This window comes from Podarcis erhardii (assembly GCF_964252035.2).
Source record: "Podarcis erhardii genome assembly, chromosome: 7".
NCBI lineage: Eukaryota > Metazoa > Chordata > Lepidosauria > Squamata > Lacertidae > Podarcis > Podarcis erhardii.
In genome coordinates, this window is record NC_138511.1 from 4,935,205 (window position 1) to 4,949,597 (window position 14,393).

At 43.5% G+C, this 14,393-nt stretch overlaps 1 protein-coding gene across 8 annotated transcripts in view; it reads right to left on the reverse strand.

Moving 5' to 3' along the window:
- Window positions 1-14,393, reverse strand: part of GPAT2 (glycerol-3-phosphate acyltransferase 2, mitochondrial) — a 282,276-nt gene that overhangs the window by 58,471 nt on the left and 209,412 nt on the right. For 3 of the 8 annotated variants that reach the window (XM_081870014.1, XM_081870007.1, XM_081870011.1), the window contains exons 2-3: window positions 2,632-2,745; window positions 787-860 (exon numbers count right to left, since the gene is read on the reverse strand). In XM_081870014.1, coding sequence (XP_081726140.1) covers window positions 787-860; window positions 2,632-2,745 — 188 coding nt within the window. Of the gene's footprint in view, window positions 1-786; window positions 861-2,631; window positions 2,746-5,316; window positions 5,533-5,912; window positions 5,935-5,958; window positions 6,033-8,589; window positions 8,613-12,683; window positions 12,723-14,393 lie in introns of those variants that run through there. The other 5 variants (XM_081870008.1, XM_081870013.1, XM_081870009.1 and 2 more) reach the window with 5 other exon arrangements.

Below are 14,393 nucleotides of genomic sequence, written 5' to 3' on the forward strand. Positions count from 1 at the left end.
CTCTTTGAATAGCTGGTCCAAGACTTTTGATGTCAAACGGCACCCACCCACCCTAATTAACACAAGGCATAGTCCATCAGGGTGTTCACCTGGACAAACCCTCTTGAAATAAAAGAGGAACTACAAAATAGCAATACTGTTAATTTAAACAGGGCTGACAAAGGAGAATCAACCTCCTAGTGGGTAGTACTGCATAGGACAAGTGGCAGCTGGTAGACCTTGGACTTGGTGGGGCAGCATGTGACCAAGGAGGTCAGGTAAGCGGCAGTGCACAACAGCCCTAAAAAACCCAGCTACACCAAGCAAAGGTTTGCTCTACTGTTTTTGCCTCTTTTTACACAATGCAAACACTGAATATTCAAATTTCTACTTTCTGCACTAGTAGTGTGGATTTTTGGGTTGCACTTTCAACTTCTAGAAGGTACAATGCTAGGCCCAAACTGGAATGCACCAGGAGGAGACACAGATCCAGGGAGCAGTAGGTGCAAAGCAGAAGTCACACAACCAAGTATAATCATTGCTGTAATTGCTAACATTGTGGAATTTCTAACATTGTGCTATTCCTAATAATTCATGCACCTGCAACTTCTTAAGAATGTTATGCAGACCACAGCAGCATATTATGTCCTTAAACCCCAGTATAAGTATAAACAATGTGAGATAAAGATAAGAAGATGGAAACAGAGCACAGGTGGCATTGTAAGTTATACAAAAATATGTGGGAAAAGCCAGGGGAGTATATAGACATTTTTCCCAGGCCACCTTCCCATCCACTCCAGATCTTACCTGGTGTTTCCTTCTGATATTTTAATTACATTGCAAAATCCAAGAGAGATCATGTTCTTGTGGAAAAAGAATTCCTGAAGGCAAAAAGAGGACAAGATTCAGGTCCATTGGCTTTTCAATCTTCCACCATAACTCAGCAACCTACCCCCCAGCTTGGAGGTGAACAGGAGTACTAGCAACTTAGTACTTACCAAGCAGTACTTAACAACACCAGCGCGCTCTCTCTCTCATTGGTCTGAACTTGCTTGATCAGATAGAGACCAAGGTAAGCCATCCTTCTGCCTCCAGAAGTGCCCAGCTCTAAGATGATTCACACTCTATATTGCCTCTAAATGTGGACATTTCCTGATCATATTTGCTTAATTAAGAAAACCATCCAACCAGCATTTTGTGGTGATGAACTTTATTAGTTAATGATGCATTGTGTGAAGTAGTATGTCCTTTTGCCTTTCCTGAACCTACTGCCTGCCAACTTCTTTAGATGATCCTGAATTCTGTTATCACAGGAGAAAAGACTTTCCGCCTTCGCTGCTCATCCTTTTACACATCACAAGTCCTGTCCTCCCTGACTTATGTCATTTCTTCCCCTAAACTTAAAGCTCTGTCCCATTTAGCTTTAAAGTGAAAGTGCTCCAAGCTCTTGTTTAATTTAGCAGCTCTTTTTGATAACTTTTTTAAGTTGGAGTAATCAGAAGCATACAGTGTTTTCTGACTGTGGCTACACCATGAAGTTCGGCATCATGATGACTGCTGTTTTATTTTCAGTTCCTTTCAATCAGCAACCTATTGGGTCACAGCCAGGCAGCGTGAAGTGAGACTGAAATTAAAAGTGCATGCATGGTGTTTATCCCACCCTGTGCCTGTATTGGATCTCAAGTCGTTTTTGTATGTGAAATTGTTCTAATTGTTTTATATACAACATTGCATAGCTGTTTTTACAGCTGTTTTCATTGTTGAAAGTGATTCATAAGTGGAATGCAACTAATAAAAATGTGGGTGTATGTGGAAGTTTTACAAGGCAGCAGGCAGATGGGTAGATGAACAGAGCCCACTATTTAAATAGCTCAGGTTGAACAGTGGCTGGAGTCAAATCCATGGCCTTTTTGTTGCTACTCCTAGCTTAGAGACCATCTGTTAGCACATTTTCCACCTTAAAGTGGTACTGAACTACACAATAGTTGCCCAAGGTAAGGGAAGTCATGTGAGCTGGCAGGCCAAACCAAAAGCAGACTGACCCATGACTGGCAATCATAGGCGCCGACTCCATGGGGCTTGAGGGGGCCCGAGCCCCCTCAAAAATTCGTTTGGGGGGGCTCCGCCCCCCCAATAATCTCCGGCGCCCCTCCAGCAGAGCGCCATCGCCGCCCCTCCCCCAGCCCAAAATGCACAGGGAGGGGCGGGCTGCATGCCTCCTGCCCTCCCTCCCGAGCAAAAGCTCCACCCAATTTCCTTTGGAGCTGATTAATAGGCGCAGCACGCTCTCCCCTATTCGCTCACGAGGAGGCGGCGCCACTTTATTTGCATATTCATGAGCTTATTTATTATTCATGAGCTTTCCCGGGCCCCCCCAATATTTTTTATAAGTCCGCGTCCCTGCTGGCAATCAACCCTTCTTTTTCAGCATTTCCCTGCACTAGGGTCTGGGAGACCAGGTTCAGATCCCCTGTCAGCCAGGAAGCTCACTGGAAGTTCCTGGGGCCATTTCCTATCTCTCTCTCTATAACCTACCACACAGGTGGTTGTGAGGATCAAATGAGGCATGGGGGGAACCATGTGCACCACCCTGAGCTCTTTGGAGGGAAGGAAGGGGATAAATATACAAACTGAAATAAATCAACTTCTTACCCAGCTCTTTGGTGTGCACCTTTGGCAGCAATAGCCCACAAATGGCCGGCATTTGCCCAAAAAGGGCACCACAGTTCCCAGCTTCCACTCTGAGTCCAAGTCCAAGGTTTTCATCTGAGGAGGAAAAAAGTATCTTAACTACCCACCTGCAAACAAATTAGCTTTATGGCTTTTGAAGTAATATTTGGCAGAAGAGCATTTCCCTTAAGCAGACACTCTTTAATAGAAATCAAGCACACAAGATTCCAGCAGTCAAGATTTCCATATTCATTTTAAGCCGTTATGCTTAATTTAATCAAAGCCCTTGAGGGGATATGGAAAAGAAGGATTCTTTTGTAGCCTTAAGTGACCAGCAATTAATTGTGGGCTATTCAAACACACACGATTTGCAGTATTCTGAGATTCTGCGTCCTGCATTGCTCCAGTACCTTCTCCACAACCAGACAGCATTCAAAATTAGCTGGGCGCCAGCTGCGTTTTGTGACTGGCAACCAGCCTTTTGCAAAGGGATTGAGATGTCTAGCATCTCCAACTGCCTGGCTACAGTAAGTTGGTCTGCAGCAGGAAGAGGTGCAGGTCTTTTGCTGCGGCGCTACCCCTGCCAAACACCTGATGCAGCACCAAAGACACATTCTCTCCCCCCCACCCCCCGCCGCTATGGCACTGCTGGGTGAATCAGGTGTTTGGCACGGTAGCATGGAAATAATTTTTTTTTTCTTTATTTCCCCCCCAAAAAACTAGGTGCGTTCTATGGGCCGGTGTGCCCTATGGGGCGAAAAATATGGTAAGCTGCCCAATACCATCATGAGCTTAAAACACCACAAATGCATAATAAAGAGGAGGTCTGGAGGGGCCTTAAAAGCTTTTATCCATTTTTGTATATCTTACCTCCAATACCAGTTCTACAACAGAGATCTACCAGCAGGGCTGGCCTGACCTGAGCCTTTTTAAGATTAAAAAAAGAGAGCCCATGGTCTACTAATCAGTTTTTAAATGTACAAAGCAACAGTGGATAGTCAGGATCCCAATACAATTAAGGCATTCATTCTGTGCAAGGACCCTAGCAGCCCACAGGCCCTGGGTGACCCACCAGAAATTGGCTAGTGAGCTGTTGGTAGGCCACTTTTATTCCAGCTTTGGGAAAGAAAAATGTTACCATTCCACCCACCCACATACCCCTTTATATTAATCTGCCTACCCCTGTTTTACATTTGCTGTGTAAATCTGTAAGAGAGCAGAGGCCACAGTATTATTTGTTAGAAGGAGAAAAGTGGGGGTAGCCCTACTATTCACAATAGCTGCGGGCAACTACTTGCACAGTGCCACCTACACACCATTAGCGTTTCCCATACACACACCCACAAACCAAGCAAGCAATGGAATATATTGGTGCAATCCCCTATATTTACCACCCAGAGGCAACAGAAGCCAGAGTTAAGTCAAAAGAAGAGGGCAAGGCCTCTGAACTGTTCTCATGGCAGCCTCAGCAAGAAGAAAACTCCTCTCACAACTTGAGGCATTTCAAAGTGCAAGGCTTAACTCCTTACCAGAGAAATCAATTGTTCTACAGCTGTATCCAGCACAAAGGGTGGGGGGGGGGGAGAAAGAGAGAAGAAAGTGAAGGGGGGGAACCATCAGCCAAAGCCCTCCGGGGAGAAGAATTTATTCTCTTTGTAATACAGCTCCAATATCATTACAATTGACTTTTCCCTCCCACACCCTCCTCCGGCTCAAAGAGACAAGCCAGTCCCTTAAAAGGAAACAGCAGCTCAAACCAAGCGCCCTTGAATACACTATACTCAGGGGCACATGTAGACACACCCACCCACCCACCTGCCAGCACACACAGGCACCCAGCAATACTCTGAGTACCCAAATGAATGCCACCCTGCAAATGTTCACACATGTTCGTGCACCATGGATTACTCTACACAACTGACACCCAAGTGCATGCATAGTGGATGCTGTGCTCATTGAGTGAACCAGGCCCCTGAAATTGTGCTAACAGCAGACCAGGCTGTAGCTGGGAGAGCCACCGCCAGGGGAACAGGCCAAATTCCCACTAAGGCCACATTCACACCATACATTAAAGCACTGTCATGGCTTCCCCCCAAAGGATCCTGGGAGCTGTAGTTTGTTAAGAGTGCTAAGAGTTGTTATGAGACCCCTTATTCCCCTCACAGAGCTACAATTCCCAGATTTCCCTGTGAAGGCGGATTAAGCTTTGTGATTCAAAGTATCTCAGGGGGCATTTATGGAAGATTGCTGCTCCTCCATGCACACACCATCCACATGATGTACCGTATTTTTTCGTGCATAACACGCCCCCATGTATAAGACGACCCCTATTTTATGGGAGCGCAACAAAAAAATTGGGGGGGGGTTGCCCAAAGTTGTTGAGCTTCTTTTGGAGGGAGATTGCCCAGAGTTGTTGAGCTTTGGGGGGGGGGGCACCAACGCCAATCGGCAGTTGCCATTTTTTTTCTTAAAACTAGATTTCCCCTTTCCAAAGAAATTATCCTAAATCAACCCCCCCCCCCAAAGCCTCTTGCCAAGAACATATTTGTGATTATCTCAATGGCTCATTTGCAATTAAGACCCTCAGGACTGTTGCCACCTTAATCGATTTCAAATCCTTCTTACAACCAAAACCTCAAGAGTCTCGTTTTAAAAGAGTACTCTTACATAGGGCAAAGTGGATGAAAAAACTCAAAGCTGTTCCTTTGCCCCTTCCCTTTCTCTCACAGCAGCGCCATAAGCCACTTCCATGATTCTGCGATTCTCCTTCAGAAAGTGCTGAGGAAAAACACAGCTGCCATGTTTCTTAGCTCAGGAAGTCCTGACACCCGGGAGATCTCTCTCCCTCAACACTTAAGGGGGTGCCACCCCCAGGGCCCCATTTCCAGACATCCAGCATACTCTCTCACACTTGCTGGGGATGCCCTGGCAATGCTGGGCACGGCGGCCACAACGCATAGTTCACACCAAAATTAGAGCAAGGCTGAATCCTTATCTATTTGTTTGGGGGGGGGTGCATTCAGATCCTGTGCGGATGGGCCCCTCTCTAGGGTGCATGCATCCACACTGACTCAAAATGACCGCACGTATCATTTTCCTGTGTTTTGCTGGTATTGTTCCCCACTTGGGGAACATTCTATCATGAAAAGCAGGCAATCAAATTGTAATAAAATAAAAACATGTTTAGGGCAGCGGCAGGGTTTTATGTGGCCAGTAAGTTCAACACACGATGGCCTCAAGTGAGGCCTTCTAGAGAAACTCACACATATACAAGACTTCTAGCAGTATCAACCTCATCAATTTCTCTACTGTTTCTATAGTGATGGCCCTCCTCTCCCTTCAGGGCCTCCACAGGCCCTGCTGCTTCTCTGCTCTGAGCCTCTCCGTCCACGGGCCCTTAATTTGGGGATAATTCAACCCCCTGCAATGCAGGAATCACAGCTCAAGAATCCCTGACAGATGACCACCCAACCTTTGAAAAATGTCCGATGAAATAAGAGTTGACAAACTTCTCTCCCTCCCTCTGTGTGTGTGTGTGTGAGAGAGAGAGAGAGAGGACAGGTGTCACAACTATGTGAGGAGAAATGTAACATGGCCAGGCAGATTACAAAGGACACCCTTGCCTCTGACACAGGAGTGCCTTAATTTAACCAAAATATGATGCAAGGCTCTCATCTCTGGACACTTACCTGGGATCAAGTTTCATTTCCCTTAATGGGATTTACTAATGAGTAAACATACGCAGGACTGTGCTGCATTTCACCAAGCAAAAAAAAAATCAATTTAAATCACATTTGCCATTTTGAAATCTGTTTGTTTCCTGAGGAACCATGTACACTACCTGGTTGCTCTAACAATTAAAACAGGCTGATCTCCAACTAAATAAGAGTGTTGATGCATCCAGCGTGAATAATGCAAAACTTTTAGTCACACAGATCACATGTACTGCATAACCATAACAACAACAACAACAACAACAACAACAACAACATAGTTGTTCATTTGGATCCCTCCACACACACACAAGGATACCAAGCAAGTTTCCTTACTTCAGAGCTTTCTGTGTGTTGAAACACGTTAGTGTGTCTGCTATAGTGTGTAAGTGTGTAGATGTGTCACTCCTCCGGGGGCTGGAAAGGGGTTAGTTTAATCTTTGGTTTGCTAGTAAAATTGAATTACTGTGTCGCAAAATGATGCATGTCTAAAAAGTGTGTCATTAACATGAAAAGTTTGGAAAGCTCTGCCTGCTTGCTAGGCATCCAGCATTTTCTATAGGCGAAGGACTGTAGTTAGGAATCAAAAATAGTGTTTCTCAATGATGGGAAGTCTTAGAAATGTGCTTTAACATGTTCTAAAACTGTTTTTCTAAATCCATTTTAAAGTAGGTTATTTTAAAAGCATTGTTCCATATAATTGATCTTTAGCAAAACAATCATGAGTTGTTTAGAGCTAAAACTGAATTTCTTTATTTTTTTAAAACATACTTCCAGCTACAATCACAGCACTTGAAAAATAAATATTTCAGCATTCACACTAAAATTTTGCCACGTTGCAGTATCTGTTGCAGTGTCTGTTGACACCTTCCACCCTGGACACCTTCCACCAGAAATTCAATGATTTTCACCCCACCATCAACCTAACAATGAATCAATCTATGCAAGAAATACATTTTTTGGACACTACTATAAAAATACAGGATGGGCGCATAGACACCACCTTATACCGTAAACCAACTGACCGACAAACATATCTACATGCCTCTAGCTACCATCCCAAACATACCAAACAGTCTATTGTATATAGCCAGGCACTACGTTACAGCCGCATCTGCTCCAATTCTACAGACAGAGACTCTCACCTAAGAGATCTACAGCAAACCTTTTTAGAACTAAAATACCCAGCAGATGAAGTTAGACAACAGATCAACAGAGCCAGACTGATACCCAGAGAGAACTTGCTGCAAGACAGACCCAAAAAAGAAAATAACAGAACACCTCTAGTCATCACATACAGCTCCCAAGTTAAAACAGTACAACGCATCATCAGAGATCTACAACCTCTCCTGGACAATGACAGTTCTCTTTCTCAAGCTCTGGGAGGAAGACCTTTCATTGCCTCCAGACAGCCCCCCAATCTTAAACAACTCCTAACCCACAATAATACTATAACCAGACTTAACACGGACACTGGCACCAGAGCCTGCAATAAACCCAGATGCCAACTTTGCTGCCACATACACCCGGACAACACCATTACTGGCCCCAACAACATCACACATACCATCTCGGGACTATTTAATTGCTCATCGTCTAACATTGTGTATGCCATAAAATGCCAACAGTGTCCTTCAGCTCTCTATATTGGACAAACAGGCCAGACCTTACGCCAAAGAATAAATGGACATAAATCCGACATCAGGAACCACAAGACAGAAAAACCAGTAGGAGAACACTTCAATCTCCCAGGACATTCTATACAAGATCTCAAAGTAGCTGTTCTATTACAAAGGAATTTCAGAAATAGACTGGAAAGAGAAGCTGCTGAATTGCAACTTATCACCAAACTTAAAACTATGGAGAGACCTGGTTTGAATAAAGACATTGGATTCTTATCTCATTATACATGACAAAGCCATTTTTCACCTTCTCACCCCTTGCTTTTTCCTGTTAGACCTATTGCAGTCGTTAAGAGTCGTCAACAGGCTCATCGCAGCTATCTGCCAATCACCCATTCCCACCACCCTTCTGAGTAATACCCCTCCCCACCTTCTCACTATATAGAAAGGTCCGGTGACTTCTGTTTCAGTGTATCTGAAGAAGTGTGCATGCACACGAAAGCTCATACCTAGAACTAACTCAGTTGGTCTTTAAGGTGCTACTGGAAGGAATTTTTTTATTTTGTTTTGACCATGGCAGACCAACACGGCTACCTATCTGTAACTGCTTTCCTCTCAGTTTTGTTTTAGGACCAATGTGCTCTCAGGGCCCCCAAACCCCCTTTTCAGTCACTGAGGACTTCTGGTGAGCCCTTCATTCTTCCAGAAAAAAAGTCCAGGACTCTTCTACACCAACAGAAGTCTAGTGTATTCTGCCTGGGTCAGACCACACCTGGAATACCTTGTCCAATTCTGGGCACACAATTTAAGAAGGATGTTGACAAGCTGGAAGGTGTGCAGAGGAGGGCAACCAAGAAGATCAAGGGTCTGGAAACTAAGCCTTGCGAGCAGCACTTGAAGGAGCCGGGGATGTTTAGCCTAGAAAATAGGAGACTGAGAGGAGATACAATAGACATCTTCAAATATCTTAAGGGCTGTCACATGGAAGAGGGAGCATGCTTGTTTTCTCCTGCTCTGGAGGGGAGGACTCGAGGCAATGGCTTCATGTTACAAGAAAGCAGATTCCAACTAAATATTCAGAAAACTTTATGACAGTAAGAGCTGTTTGGTAGTAGAGGTTGGATGGCCATCTGTCATGGATGCTTGAGCTGGGATTCCTGCATTGCAGGGGGTTGGACTAGATGGTCCCTCCCAACTCTAAGATTCTATGATTCCCATCCTGGAGGACCTACCCTTATCAACTAATCTGTTCATCTGTCCCTTTTTAGTTACAGAACCCCTCAAAATCCTGTCCCTTTATTCAGGGAGCCAACTTCAATGTGCTTATCAGATAAGTCAATTCCCCACTTTTCCTGCAGTCCTGCTTTCAGTAACGGTTTGTGAATCTAATATGCTACAGAGTCCTACCATCTTTAGTCTTCAAGGTCAGCTGCTCTCACTTGTACGTTGAGTTTTGCTTTGCATCCCCCCACATGCCGGAGGAAGAGCAGAGCACACACACACACACACACACCCCAGCTGGCATTTCCTTGCATATAAGAATATAATTAAAATCGGGTTCAATCAAGCAGGCAGGAAGTTCTACAGCGGCTAGCATTAAAAGGCTGCAAATGCTGAGGTGAGCACAAAAGTTTTTAGCTTGTGCCAAAATTGCATCAAAGTTATTTCTGGGGGAGGCCATTCCAGAGTATGAAGGCCACCACAGAAAATGCTGTACTCCTGGCTGCTGCAAGATATATTATCTACAGGCACTAGTGACACAACCAGGCGTGCCCCCAATTATTATCTCAGTCACTGTGCAAGTCTGTACAGGAAAAATCATTCTCGGGTAACCTGGTTGCAAATGGCTAGGACCTTAAACCTGGGCTGGTAACCAAAGGTATTGCATGTCTGCAGGTATAGGTACACTACTTAGTAACATAGCCACACAATTCTGCACTAGCTGCAGCTTCCAAACCACAGTTACAGTAGGCAAACATACAGCATGTAACAGTAATTGAGTTTTAATTTTTCCAAGGTATGGGTCACCTGTCCACTCTTTTAGTGCTATCTGTTGCTAACGGCTACATGAAGCAAGTTGTAGCTCGCTAAATTGGAAGTCCCAATAAATCTGGATTTGTTTGTTTCATTTTTACTTAATGTGAATTGCAGTTAAGCATGGTACAAAACACTAGAAACTGAAAGATCTTGGAAGACAAATTTTAATATGGGAAAATTCTTAAGTAGTTGTTTTTTAAAGCAATTTCTTAAAAAGTCCATCAATTTGTATCCTCTATCAAAATGCAACTAACTATTCTTCTGGCATAAGGTGGGAGACAAGCAGAAAGCACACTCTGGGAGATCCAATTTACTAAGCGCCATAAGTGCCTATCTCAGCATAACAGTATTCTCCCAAGCCATTGTCAAATACAGTATTTTCTCAAATCTGCTCCATGTTCAGATAGTCTCTAGAATCTAGAGTCAGCTCCATGCACATCAAATGCAGCTTCCTTGCCCACTGACCACTCCAAAATCTTTTCCTAACCCAAGGGGGGCGATTGTCTAGAACAGTCGTAATACATTCTAAGCTGATCACCTGCATACCAGATGTTCCTGTGCTCATTGATGTAACAAAGAGACATGTCCTGGAAAAAACTGGATTACTGTTTCAAGAAATTAAACTTTTTAATGAAAGAGACAATCCAAGCCAGGCTCTATGAATTCTGGGGGAGAAGTCACTACAATCCTTTTCACTGTGAAGCAGGAATCAAGATTTGAAAGTGTGCTTCTGAAGAGAAAGAAAATAATCAGACTAAATGCCATCATTTGTTTTATATCTTGTTATATCTTGTTATATATTGTCTTGTTGTAATTCTGGAGATTTTTTATCATGTGCCTGATATTTATTATTCGTAACCTTGTCTTTTTTGAAAAAATACAAATTGCTATTTTTAAAAAATGCAAGTATCAGTGTGGTATAGCAGAAAAGGTCTAGATAAGAATGGGAGGTTCAGGTTCTGAGTTGAAATCTTCAGTCACCCATCAAGGAAACAAGATAGCCTTGGCTGTTACTAGCCCACTTCAGAAGGATGTGGGGATCATAAAATGGGATTAGCACATCCTCTCCATGTACATCAGCTAATCTTTTACAGATAAAAGGTCACAGACAGATGTACGGTAATAAACTCAGTCAAGCTTCAGAATTTGCTGTCCCAGGACTGTTAAAATGAGAAAGCAAATCCTGCCTTCCCCCAAAAAAGACTTTCAATGTCTTTTAGACAGTGTTGCTAAATTACCAATTTCAAATTCTAATCTCAGAGCCTCAACAATTATCAGCTATTGCTCAGAAGGGTAGTCTCTGCCTACAAACTCTTCTTTTTTCCTAACACTAACACAATCAATCAATCAATCAATCAATCAATCAATAGCTTCCATGTCCCTATGATACTGTTGGTTTTTGGTATTTGGAGTAAATACCAAATTTGGGGTAAGAATAAAAGGAGAATTCCCTGGATGCCTGGATCCAGGTGTGGAGCACGTACTCTTTGGTGAGAAAGCCGCAGCAGAGATTTAAAGTTACAAAACATGCAGCAAAGTAAAGCTTTTAAAGATTTAAAGTTCTTTAAAATATCCCCTTCTAAATTATTTCCAAAGTTCCCCACTTCCCACAGCATAGAAAGGGAACTCCTCCAGTAGAGAAACCACAAGCTCAGGTCCAGACATAACATTATGTTAAAGCACAATGGCAGTGCACACTGCGACAGGAACACGGCGGCCACAATCTCTGCCTGGGAAGATGAAAATGTGCTTGTTTGTGTTAAGTCCTGCTTTGACTTAGCATTATGTGCAAATCAGGTCAGATCTAGACAGCAGGACGATGCATCATTCTGAGAGAAGTCACCTTGTGTAGGACCTTCTTTCTTGAAGCCCTATTTGCCGAGAGACTCAAATGAAAAGCTCTTTGTTCTTCACAAGTACCAACATGAATTTTGACCTCTTATGCTTTCCCTCGCAAAGCTGCAATCATGGCTAAGCATTCTTATGCTATTATCTCCTTCTACTGTAGAAATCGGACAGGGAAAACATTTCTCTTCTTACTCAACTGAAAATTGAAGAGTTCATAAGCCCACTTCACTTGTTCCCTTCCCCTCCACCCACCCTGTACACAGTGAACTTCTGGAGGAAGACAAAGAGATAGCTTTGGGGCCACTACCTTTAATGGACTGTACGGGGAGCCTCTGCAAAGCAATGGAAGGCGACTTCACCAACCTAGTAGCCTCCAGATGTTGTGGGATTGCAGCTCTCATCAAACCCAGCAGCAGAGTACCCAGATGGCACTGGGTTGGAAAAGGCTGCCCCCCCCCGACCCCGTACAAAATTGAATGCATGCAGACTCTTTTCAGACAAGAAACCAAAGATGAGTGGCAAGACCAAAAGCACAACCCCACTTACACATATATGCATGCATGCGCTATATGCTTGGAAGGAACAACACAGAAGTCATCAATTTCTCTCTTTGAAGGTGAAAATGAAGTCAAAGCTAAAAACTATGAGAGATCCTGCTGCCTGGGAACTCAACAGCTATTTCAAATCACTGAGAGTTTATATTGTATTAATTGTCATGATGGATTTGTTTGTTTATTGCTCTTTATGCTACTGTGATTTTGATATTATTATAGTGATTGCAATGTTTGTTATTTTTTAATACTATTGTTCTTACCGTGAGCTGCTTTGAGATCAACATTTGTTGTTGGAAAAGCAGAATACAAATATTAAATCACATTCAAGTTATCAGAGACATTCCAAAATCCTTAACTCTTTCATATGCTCTTTACCATTTCTATTGTTACTTTATTCTATCACTGCCTCAAAAATTAAATGTCTAAAGAGCTGAAATTAAACATGCCCCTCCTTCTACCCTTGCAGAGGGTGGGGGCAGGGAAGCACCATCATCTCCCCCTGAACCGATTTTTTGTCTCTTAAGGGGCAACACAAAGGATGCCATGCAGACAGCAGGGAGGGGCTTCTCATTACCATCCCATTGATCTTCCTTGTTAAGGATTCCAGTTTTGTCCAATGCCTCACCTACTCCAGTAGCTGCTTCAAAAATCTATATTGTTTGGAATATTTAAGACTCTGGGGTTTCAAAACTTCCTACCTGGTGCATTTTAACAACCTTTCAGAGGCCTCTTCCTTTGAATAGAGAGCAGGCTGTCCCTGCTCAAAAGAGGTCTTGTCTACCCATTCAAATCAAGGACGTTCAGGGGGACCAACCATATAAACCAATGGGTTTTTATGGCAATATGGAAAAATATTTGGCATCATCTGCAACCAACCCCTTGCAGGGAACCAGACAAAGGTAAGCACATTTTAAGGCCCATCAATTTAAATAGCAAAGGATTGTGCTTATTAATAAGCTTGTCCTTACTTTTGTCACATCAAAAGTAAAAAAGCAGCCATGTTAGCCACAAGGGGGGGAGGACCCCAAAAACGGAATTAGAACAATATCTTCATTAGGAAAACAAAAATATCACAAAACTGTGTTTGCGTTCTCCAGAATTCCTCATCAGGCCAGCTGGTAAATAAAGCAGCAGGTGCCAAATAAAATTTTGGCATATGGCAACATCGGGAGTCTGCATCTGGACAGTCTTCAAATGGAATGTGAGAGAAAGCTGCAAACATTCCAACATCTCATCTTCAGGTGTTTATACTTTTTGTATGTTTTGGAAAATAATGAATTTAGCCACTCAACAGCAAGTCTAAACTGGAGGAAAAGGATCTTTTGCCACCTGAAGAAGGGACTTCTCTCTCTCTCTCTCTCTCTCTCTCTCTCAAGCAACATTCCCTCCAGCTGCCAGGTAAAGTTACACAATTTGGCTTTTTTATATACCTAGTACAGCACCTAAAATTATTTTCAGCCATTGCTAATGCTAAGACTTCCTTGTTTCTCTTTACTTTTCAAGGACTCTGAGTTTTGCCCAGGGATGGAGACAGAGCAGAGTAACAGCCAGGGTATTATTATTATTATTATTACTATTTCCAGAGATGAGGAATCAGCCATCCTTGTGTTTCTTATTCCCAGCAGGCCTGCACAGAACCTAAAAGGAGCCTCCCCTCAATATTTGCATTCCGCCTTAAGACTAAGGGAGTCTCTTGAGGCACCAGCTAGTTCGCACTTGGGGGTCCGTGTAACTCACAGGGGGCGGCGGGGCGGGGGGACCCTGGCAGCACCTGATAATCCGGACGCAAAAGCTGAGCGGAGCTTTGTTGTTGCTTTTGAGCTTTTTTTTGGCAAACTCTCCAAACATCAACTACACATTTAAAACCTTCCTGGCTGCCGCGTTGACCTCAAAGGCGGAGGCAGCTTTTCCCGCACCTGTGAAGTCAAAGGGGCCAGTTACGCCACGCGCAAGAATTACCCTTCGCTTTC